This window comes from Lepisma saccharinum, chromosome 15 (assembly GCF_977018435.1).
Source record: "Lepisma saccharinum chromosome 15, izLepSacc3.1, whole genome shotgun sequence".
In the NCBI taxonomy this organism is placed as follows: domain Eukaryota; kingdom Metazoa; phylum Arthropoda; class Insecta; order Zygentoma; family Lepismatidae; genus Lepisma; species Lepisma saccharinum.
This window is the reverse complement of record NC_139243.1, coordinates 36,303,528-36,315,193: the sequence shown is the minus strand read 5'-3', so window position 1 is coordinate 36,315,193 and position 11,666 is coordinate 36,303,528. Positions and strand designations below refer to the sequence as shown.

The 11,666-nt window shown below is 34.9% G+C and overlaps 1 protein-coding gene across 2 annotated transcripts in view; it reads right to left on the bottom strand.

Annotated features, from left to right (window-relative positions):
• Positions 1 to 2,058: 2,058 nt before the first annotated feature.
• The window catches only part of ebo (exportin ellipsoid body open), a 151,872-nt gene continuing 142,264 nt past the window's right edge, over positions 2,059 to 11,666 (bottom strand). For both annotated transcript variants that reach the window (XM_083136809.1, XM_083136810.1), the window contains one exon: positions 2,059 to 8,935. In XM_083136809.1, coding sequence (XP_082992935.1) covers positions 8,834 to 8,935 — 102 coding nt within the window. In that variant the 3' untranslated portion in view covers positions 2,059 to 8,833. The remainder of the gene's footprint in view (positions 8,936 to 11,666) is intronic.

The window sequence follows — 11,666 nt, the reverse complement described above, 5'->3', positions numbered from 1 at the left end:
CGAGAGGGGACAGTCCCCCCTACTTTTTACCCCCGCAATATAGACTTTTAATGCTAAGCCTTGTCTACTGCCTGCACAGTCCCAAGTGCAAACTTCTGATCTGTGCAGCCTTGCTCACTCTCGTGTCAGTTTGGTCCTTTTTGGCATTCACGCCTTGCGAAGTAATGTTTCAGCATTCAAATTTGCTTTAATTGATTGACTGATTTGGTGTTTTAATTCTGAATTGCGACTGGACCTACAGTTTAAAGTGGGATCCGAACCACTATGTGCCTCCACCGGGTATCGAACTCGGAACCCCTCGATTACAATCGCACTACTGACTATGTTTCTGTTGAAAGATAATTTTCAGCACATGAAATGATCCTCGCAGACAAGAGGTGGAGTTTGAGTGTGGATAACGCATAAGGATTCATCGTGGTCAATAGGACCATGAAAAAATTCAAGTATAATTCCTGGTTTTCAAGGCGAACTTTCCAAAAATTCAAGGATACAAGCAGATGTTTTCTCTATTCCAACCTTACGCATTACCGACTGTCACCCTCCCTTCCACACACAAAAATATTAACAATGTAAAGGGTTTGTATGATTCCAATGTACCAAAAAATTTACCTAACCAACTTCAACATATATTATTTTGTAATAATCTTCCGTTTGTCAGATAGATTGTTATGTAAAAGACACTAACAAAGTTAACGGATTGAGAAAACTTTGTTTTATTTTGCATGTAGGTTTCCTTTTTTCCTAAAAAACTAAAATAAAAGCTAAATTGGGAGAAAATTTCCTCAGGGCATATATACACATGTATAAATTTAATGGCATTTCAATTAATAAAAGTTGCAATTTTTCACATCTACGGAGAAAAAATGGGACTAGAGAAAACATCCAACTGTAGCTTTATTCATGTCTTGCCAAAATTCATGAATAATTCCCGGAGCAAATAATTCACGCATAATTCCCGGAATTAAAGGAATTCCAAGTGAGTAGCCACCCTGTTATTGTGCAGCAAATTATACATACGTAATTCGTTTTTCATACCAACAAGTAACTTTCTCTAACAGTACAAGTACAGTATTATATAATTTGTAGATAATTTTGAAAATGATATGAAGAAATGAAAATGTGTTTAGATAATTAATATTTGGTTATTACGGTTCTTGTGAAATTTTGTTTTTAACGATTGTATCTAATCAGTATTTTTCAGGAATTTTGTACCAAATTATTTCAGGATTTTTCGAGCCTAATTTAGGATTTTTAGAACCTATTTTAGGATTTTTTAGAGCCTATTTTAGGAACTTAAAAGCACATTTTTTAGAACCTAAAAATCTGAGGTCTAATCATGACTGATTCACACGGCTGTAAATCATCCATGATTTCCAAGGCTCAATAAAGTAATAATACTGTGGATCATCGGTGATTCACATGGCAGTTAACGTGTTAAATTCACTTTGGTTTATTGTAGTCACGGACACTTCTGGTTTATAATGACCTCATTGACTCTTAATGGGATAGTTAGAACCTAGATGTGCCCATGACTGTACAATTAGTTCTCTTGCTAAGCTTTTTTCTTTCTTTTTGTACATTGAGACATTTTTAAAAATGCTCATGCCTGGAAAGCCCTGTTTAAACACGAGGCTTAAAGCAGGAGAAACTACTGACCGCTAAGGGTAAATATTTAATGATTAATTGATTTGTTATTTTAAGTCCACTTTATGCACAGAAAGGCTAATCAGGACTGGACCTACAGTTTAAAGTGGGATCCAAACCACTATGTGCCTTCACCGGTTATCGAACCCGGGACCCCTTGAATACAAGGTGACGATGCTACCACTGCACCATCAGGGAGGCCTGGTAAATATTTAATGAATTTTTACTTACCTTCAATAGCAGAAATACAAAATTTACTTCTCTAACAATTTCATGAACTTCCTACTTATTTTATGGAATTATTACACAATATCTAATGCCAAGGAATTAACATTTAATGTTGTATTAACCCATAAAAAATGTAAATAATATGAAGGTCTCAAGGAAAGAAAATAATTCCTATTTTATTTGTTTTGCACCAGCTTTAATGCAAAATCTTTACTTGCAATAAATTAAAAATTACTTTCACATATATAAATGTCACATATAAAAGTTACTGTGGCACAAAACTGCTGGAAATGTTTCACAAATTGACACTTATTTTCCCAGTATAACTATGACAATATATACAAATATACAATATAACTTTTATACAACTTTTACATAAAAGCCAAATATATATATATTTACACTTTTATTAATATTATATTTACATATATCTTTAACAGCATATATTTTCAATCCACATCACTGGATATGCATATATATTTCAGAAAGTCAAAATAAAATTTAGCAGTTGACTGAACTTTCACTTCATCCCCCTGCCCCCCTTCCCCCAGCACACATACAAACACATACAAGTAAACAGTTAATTCTTCCTCATTTTACCTTTTCCAAAATTTTATGTTTATAAATTTGTTACAAAATGCAGACTTTGTATTTGCATAACAGTAAAATCTTTGTCAAAAAGTTAATTCTAAATGTGGAATTTTTCACATACATAAATTGCTTAGGGTTCGAAGTCTGAGCGCCAATGTGCATAATGGCTGCTTATAGAGCACGAATAATACAAAATGTTTTGTCAAATGTCCTTAACATTAATTATGCTATACAAAATCCTCTATGTGCACTATTTAGCTTTTCATTTTCATGTGATCGCTGTGGCTTTTCTAGAAGTAGCAAGGCCAGAAAAAATTTAGAAAGAGGGCCTGAGACACAGTGGTTCTTGTTAAAAACCACACAAAAAACACATACAGCATGAAATGGAACACTTTAAAAAGTTTGTCCAAACTTACGACTCCATCTCGGAGTCATCATCAAGGCTGGCCATGTGAGAGGCACCGCCAAACTTGGACAAACTTTTAAAGTGTTTCGTACCATGCTGTTTATGCATTTTGTGCAGTTTTTAACAAGAATGTTGCCAGCACGTGACATAACAAGGTTTCTAATGTCATATTGTATGTGGTTATAATGACATCAGTAGAGTATTTTTTCTCTAAAAAACTGGAGGAAGGAGGTTGAAGCCCACCTTGGGCTTAACATCACAATTGTGTTCTACACCACAGTCCACTTTTTATTCAAAACATCAACAACCTCTCCCTTTCCTCATAAATATTTCCATTTTTCTTTACATAATGCTGTTTCACATCTATTACACAGTAAATCAATATGTCCCCTACCAGTTCATCACATTAAAGTAGGATTTTTAAAATGAATTATGCAATCAAAAATTTGTTGTTTCAATGTTTCAAAAACATAATTATTTGTCTCTTTCTTCTCCATTTCATGCAAGAGAAGTAAAGATTCAATCAACTGCTGTACTATTATATTTTTCACCTTAAGTAAACTAATTATGTCAATCAATATTACAAAATTTATAATTCCATTAACAAGAAAATGCTTCTTCAAATGACACTTGTTGCCAAAGATGCTGTCAGGAGACTTAGCTCTAGCCATAAATTTAGAATGATTTCTTGATTCTCTCACAAAACACTTTCCAATGGTTCTTATCACATGAAGTAGTTCACTGTCAAGATGCACTAACATTCTATGCCGAACAATGCACTTTTGATTTATTTTTCCAAAGTACAAAAATGCAGCACTATAAAAAGAAGAGGAAAAGCCTACATCTGAACACATGACATCCACCAAACGAAACTGAGAAAGATGATATCACAAGGCAGCAACCGACTGCAATGGTACCAGGATATCTGTTCCACAGATATCTGATCTTTACAATGAAAAGTTACTTTTGTATCTTTTAATTTTTGTAACATGAGTAACTGTGAATAATTTAGATTTTCAAACTATTTTCATTAATAATAAAAAAAAAAGTAAAGTGCTCCCTGTGCTTCGCACCACGTCATAAAGTCATATCGGAATGTGAAGTTAGGGCACCACACATTCTTGATCACGGCTAAAGGTGGCGGTGATGTGATCAGCAGCATGCCCCTAGCTGCTTTTACCCCCCAGTTTTCCCCAGGTACCCATTATATATGATGCTGGGTTAACGTCGGAGCTGCTTGAACAGGTGGAAAAAATCCCGGTTCTCCCCCCTCCCCCACCAGGGATCAAACCCAGGTCTCTTGCATGGTAGTCATTAATCATTGTGTGTACAATTTAATACCTTCCTTAACACTACATTCTTCATAGTATATTAGCATTGACAAGAGCAGCTTCAACCACAGCATTCAAAATATGCCCTATAAAATTTGAATTAGATCATATAACTGGCATATTTATACACACCAATTTTTATAACACTAATGTACTCTGGCAGAACCCATTGAACCTTTAAAATTATTCAAGGTATCCATCTTAAATCTAAATCACATTTACACAGATGCATCATAAGTTCATGGTTCATGCCTGACAAAGCTACCAGACAGGTGGTGAAATCGATTGCGAACAAATACTACGTGAAAAAGAGAACTTATTAGTGAAGTGCCTCTCAGCGTAACTGCCAAACGGATATCTTTATATACAATACAGATGGATAAGCGAGATTTCACACTGAAATGGAAACACTTCACCACAAACTTGCACACATATACATACACTTTTACCTCAATAGGAAAACCATTTTTGCACAGCTGGGGCAAAGGGGCCAAGGTGACACAATGGTCAAGTGACAGATGACATACAGTGTGTCCTGCCACCCTGGTGTGAAAAGTTGTGTTTATTTTTTAAGGCTCATTCTTAAATAACACACCATTTGTCCACTGTAGTGCAAGATTTCCCTTATTGGCTTTATATTTTCTACGAAGTTAAAAAGTCTTGGAAATCACATGAACTTCACTTAATACTTCTAATATTAAGTATTGTACAGGATGAGTTATAAATATGGCTACACGTTTGAAGTAAATGTAGTGTGTTACTGTACAATGTAGAGGGAAATAGTGAATGGTATATTCAACCAGAAATTTCATTTTTTTCATTTCAGATAAAGAGTCACACGCCGAGCTTACATCATTAGCCAAAATGGCATTGAACATTCAGCAGCAAGTTACAGTTGCAGCGTGGGCAATTGTATACCACAATAATTGTGAGAGCCGTGTGCACAGTAATGGACTTAAACCATAGGTGCAACTTGGGAGGGGGGCAAGGGAGGGTTCTTGCCGCCCCCCCCCAAATTTTCAGGTTTAATAAATTTATAAGTTAAGGATACTTTTGTTAACATCCTGAGGAGCTAAGTATTAAATAATAATATCTGTGATTTTGCAAATGTGACAGTTATTTAGTAAATAATCCTGGACACTATTTTTATGGGATGAAAAACTTTTCGACACTACCTTCCCAATAGTTAGGCCTCAAGTAAGTTTCTAGTTTAATATACCATTTCCATCTGCACACTACATTTACTTCACATGTGTAGCCATATTTATGACTCACTTTACATATTAGTAGGGCCCTCATTTTTCGCAAACGTGATAACACCGGAAAACATTAACTGCAGCAATTATAAATGTGAAATGACAGAAATTTGGCATAAAATGCAAATTGTAGTATAAAACACATTCTTGTGTTTTAGGCTTTAATAAATAAAATGTACCATATTTATGCATATATAACACACATGTTGCATCAGTACCTGCTCTAGCTACAGCTTTTCAGGAAGAACGAGTTGTCATTCTTCTAGAAACGATCAGATGCTTGGTCATCAAGAGAGAGTACGGGACGTGATGAAGGCAAAGCGTGAGCTCAACCCCATATTAATGTCCAGTACTGGAGAGTGTGTCATGGGGGTAGGTGTCTGGATACTTTTGATCAAACAGTGTATACATAAACCACCTTTGCATGGCATCAATTAATGTGTCCTTTTTTCAAAACTACACATGCTATTTCAGGTCTTTTTTAAATTTAATTTATTTGATACATATGAAGGTATGATATACTTCAATCACACAACGTAACAGTTATTATTTCTATTCTTAATAAATGTAGTTTAAAAAAGTATTTTTTTTCCAGAGAAAATATGCAATGGTACTGAAAACCACTACAATATATCGCTGATATCACTTATTACTTTAATGTTTTCCACCTCTTGCCTGTTACCCCTCTATAATTTATTCCCATGTAAGGTTTAGGGGGGGGGGGAATGTCCACTGGCCCTACTGTGGTTGCACCACTACATTCAATCATACTTAGCAATAATCTGTAGATTTTAGTCCGACGAATGTCATATTTTGGTGTTTATTAATCTTTTTATTTCACTAAAAAATCATTTGTAGGAATGGCAAATACAAATGCATTCAAGAATATTATGTACTCATTATCATGGCCATGATATTTGCACCAATTTTGAAAAGCATATTACGCAACTTAGTGAAAGGAAACGGTAAAGAAATTTCTGTAAATCACAATGCAAAGTATTACGTGTATACTTTAGCACTACGGGCAAGTGGGATAAACAAGCCAGAAAGGTGGTGGCCACTGATGGATCTAGGGTTGCCAGACATTTCTCTTTTATATTTAACTTCACTACTTCTAATTGAAGTATTAACCTATGTTAAACGATCTCGTTTGTGAAATTAATTGTTAGTTTACTCATTTAAACTGAAACCCATCTTGTTATACTTCCCACAAAGCAATGTTGAAACAAGACGAGAGTCGATTTTCTTGGTTCTCTTCCGACCGTGGCAAACATATGAGTCAGATGCAACAGCAACCATGCAAGCGTAAGCTTCGCCTTCCTGGGGACAGAAATTCTCTCCAACTAGCACTCCGTATGCTTCGTGCTAGTGCCGCCTAAAGTGGTGTTAAAATCGATGCCACTGGACAGTGGAGCTCTGGAAATGTGTGATTTGGAGTGATGGAATATGCTATACCATGTGACTGTCAGATAGTACATTTGGGTGTGGTGTATGAGAACAATATCAACCTTCATGTGTAATGTCTACAGTGAAGTTTAGAAGAGGTGGTATTACAGTGTAGTGATGATTTTCTTGGAATGCACTAGGTTCTCTTGAAACACTGCATGGCATTCTCAATGTCGCAGGATACAAAGGCATTTTGACTAGTTCTGTACTTCCTATGGTGAAAGACCAGTCTGGTATTTTTTTTTTTTTTTTTAAATACAGCATGAAAATGTTGTCTATCATAAAGTGAGGACTGTGTGTGAATGGTTTGTGAGCACAGACAGGTAGCTTGGAAATTAGAAGCGAATTTCGGGGACACCTTTTACCTGAAATGGTCTTTTTCTTTTGTTTTTTGCGAATACTTGCAATAGTTTTTGTTTTTACTGTGTACAACACTGTACGTATTTGGAGATCTGTTTTTGCCAACATGCTGCAATAAGGGTTCCGAAGGGAGTCATCAAATTTTCCAAAAAATTACCACCTTTTAAAAAGTATGTGCTTCATTTCATTGGAAGAATTTTACATGCTCTCCGAGGGGGTCTTTGATTGTGCTTCCCGTCAAATTTGGTGCATCCAGCATCCATTGGATCAACGCTAAAAGCGACTTTCAGGAAATATGATACATAAGATGGTTACACTGCTTTTCTTATACTCTATTATTTTTACCCCACTTCAACGCAACTTAGCATGGTTGGAGAAATACCTCATTACTAAACACTGAATATGAATTTTTGTGTAAAATTTTGATTTTTTTCTTTTTTCTTAACTGTCATCATTGGTAGGTGAATTACATAAATACAGGGTTATTCAAAAAGAAAGAGCAGATTTCAAATGTTTATTCTCACGAACTATAAAAGATAGAAACACGTGCCATACATCAATGGATAGAGGAAGGTTCAAAGTTTTATAATCCAGCCTATTAGTTCCATTCAATACCTGCAACAGAATTTTTTTTCTTTACAGGTAAAATGGCAACACCACCGGAGAAGTGGAGTACCGTTTTGAAGTTTGTCAGGCAACACATGGTGCTCATGTTGAGTGCATAAATTAAAACTTTGAGCCTTCCTCTACCCATTGATGTATGGCACATGTTTCTATCTCTTATAGTCCATGAGAAATAAACATTTGAAATCTTCTCTTCCTTTTGAACTTCTCCTGTGGCGTCACCATTTTACCTGTAAAGAAAAAAATGCCTTTGCAGGTATAAAATGGAACTAATAGGCAGGATTATAAAACTTTGAACCTTTCTCTATCCATTGATGTATGGCACGTGTTTCTATCTTTTATAGTTTGTGAGAAATAAACATTTGAAATTTGGTCTTCCTTTTTTAATAACCCTTTATTACATGCGCTAAGAGGCCTATCATTAAAAAAATAATCAATAGATTTCATCTCTCTACAAAAATTAGTTCTCATGCTAAAATTTATTTTTTACATCGCGGCAAGTTGGAAACCTGTAGTGTCATCTTCCTCGGTTTTCTTTGGTAGATAAGGTATCTCACTTCACATCTTGACAATACACACATGAGGTTTCTGACATATTGGGAAAAAAATTGTGATTTCTAGTGCTGCAATTTTTGTACTTGTGAAGGAAAATTAGTCTCTCCCTCAACCACTTTCTCATTGTACATACAAAAAAATTATAAAATGCACATAAGTCACAGTTGCTAATCACATATGGCCACTTGTGTTGGAACACATTCATTGTAGACAAGACCAATATCACTTTTCTAATTAAAGCTTAAAAAATAAAAAAATATATTGGAAAATCTCTTGCATACCGAGTTCAGTCGTGTTGCAATTTCTTACAATAACACAGATTTTTGAGCAATGTAAATTCATGGCACTATTTGCAATCACAGTCCATCTATGGAAAAATTACTACAAAATTTTTAGAACAAAACATTTGTTTGTGGTAAACTTGCATTACACAGTCTGTAACACCTCAGATCATTCACAAATCTATGGACATTCTGCGTGAACGAAGGAAGATCCTGAAAATAAAAGAAAATTAATTTCTGTTACATTAATCATGCAATGTATATGTATACTTCAAAAATGCACATTAGATTATTTAAATTGTTTGTTGCACACACGTGTTGTGTAGTAATGAGAACAGAGGAGTGTACTTCTAAATGTGCTTCCAGTTTGGTGTCCAAATGCAACAATGGATGAAAGAAGAGGAAGACTTTGTGAATTGCTTAGTTTTCAGTGACAAAGCGACACTGCACTCACATAGCAAAGTCAACAGACACAAGTATTGAATTTGGGGTACCCAGAACCCTAATGAAATCATTGAATATTGGTGTGAATGTTTTCTGTGCATTTTCACACCAAAAACTTTATGAACCATTCTTCTTTGCTGAAAGGTCTGTTGCTGGATATTCATACTTAATGCATTACAGAGATGGTTGTGTTGCTGCAAATATGGAAGATTTTGATAGCTTCCATTTCCAGCAGGGTGGGGCTCCACCTCATTTCCGTGATGTTGTTTGTGATTACCTGAACACCAAGTTGTCTCAACACTGGATCTGTCATGCTGAAGATGGATGGTGAATATTGTTTTGAAAATGGTCACCAGATTTGACTCCCTGTGACTTCTTCCTATGGAGCTACGTCAAAGATTATGTTTATGTACCACCATTACCACAAAATGTAGAGGAACCCGAGCATAGGATCTGAGAAGCTGACACTAGTGTAACAAATTATATGCTGGAAAGGGTGTGGCATGAGTTTGATTACAGGGTTGACATCTGCCAAGTTGCACATGGTTCCCACACTGAATTTTTATGATGAGAAAACAAACTTGTTGAGTTTCTCTTTCATATAACATGCATGCTCAGGCTATATCATTTGTAGTCTGTGTAAGAAATTAAAAGTGTTACCAGTGTTTATGGACACCTTGTACAAATAAGAAATGCCAAACCATTTGAAATGAAGAAAGATGATTTTCAAATCAATCAAAATCAGTATAAAAATATTTGCAGATATTACAGTCAAATAAATCTGTTGTGGACAGAGATATTTCTTGAACATGGAGACCAGCAACCACAAACTCAAGATTAGAGGAACTCACTCCCTTTCAAGGTTTTTTTTAATACATATATACACACACGCACACACACATTCAAGTCTTTTGGATTACATTACCAAGTGGTCAAGTTGGTTTCTTCAATTTAATTTGAAAGCAGAAAGAGCTTTTGAAGTTTTGTTTCCTGCTATGGTGACCATTTTTATGTTGTTTATTTAATAATTTTATAATGATATGCCAGAAATACCAATAAAAATAAGTGTACAGATCATTTATACTACTTATTCATAAGCATCTTGGTGCGCGGTACTAGCTATGCCTTTATTTTTATTTTTAAATACTACAAGAGTCAAATGAAAACCTTACAAGTCCAATAAAAATTGTAGGGCAGACTGAAACAGCTCAAATTTACATGAGGTATCAATAGAGGCACATATTTTTGGTAAATAAAAAAGCAAAATTTCGGTACAAAAACTGAGTCAATTTCGGGTTCAAAAGCGGTAAATAAAATAAAATATCGGTGATATAGCGGAGAAAAATTGGATGAAAAGTGGTATATAAAAATACATTTTGGTTTTAAAACTGTGAATATAATCCTAAATTTGATTTAAAAACTACTTATTCCACAGAATTAACATTTCACTTCTAATAGCACAATTATGTAGTTATCAAGAGTATTAAGTTTATTTCTGTGTAAAGGAGTCCATTTTTTCTTTTCCAATATCAACAACAGAATTAATCAATTTTCCGGGAATTGCATAACTCTCAGGATAATTCAGACCTCAGAAGGTGTCGCATCGGTGAATAAAAACCTAAATTTCGTGTTTAAGAGTTAATTTCGCTTTTTGCAGTTCATTTTGCATTATTTCGTGACAAAACATGGGCACAACATGCATCTCACACCTTTCAAAAACATGAAAAATTAACACTACAATGTGTTTTTTCAAATTTCGTTTTTTCGTCAAAAACGAAATATGCATGCCCCTAGGTATCAACTATTATTTACAAAATGCCCTCAAGGTTGCAACACTAATCAAGTGAGTATCAAAACACCTTTTTTTGTTATTTTAAAGATGGCGCCTCCTACACACTTGCACCAGTGCACCTCTGTCTGCCTAAAACTTACAGAATTTTTTTGGCAAATGCAAATTCAATACCTCTGTGCATACTTATACCAGCAAGTTTACTAATGGAGGAGAAAGTTGGACAATGGCCTCAGTTCGCAGGCAGGTGGGTGAAAAGGTCTTCACAGTGGTTCATAAGTGACTGCACATGGACCCCAAGGACTTATAGGTATAGAGGCAATAACTCAAAGTTGAAAATATACATATAGATCAGCAAAAGGTCTGTGCTAAAATGCAGCAAACTTGTTCAACCCTACATACAAAAATCTAATAGATAATAAACAAAACAAATTAAGGTTATCATTTGACTCTCCCTTGCAGTAATATATTTTGCATTTACCATTACAAAACAATTTGCTAAGATTAGGGCTGAGGTGATACTATCCAGAAACTAGAAAAATGCCACATGGCACTTTCATGGAGTCTAAATGCATGGGAATTATGTAAAATGCATAACTTTCATTTTCTTTACTAACAACTGTGGAGAGAAATGAAATTTGTAATTATCTCATGTGCAATTATGAATATTTCAATACAAAACTCTGGTAGATTACACTCATATGGTTCTAA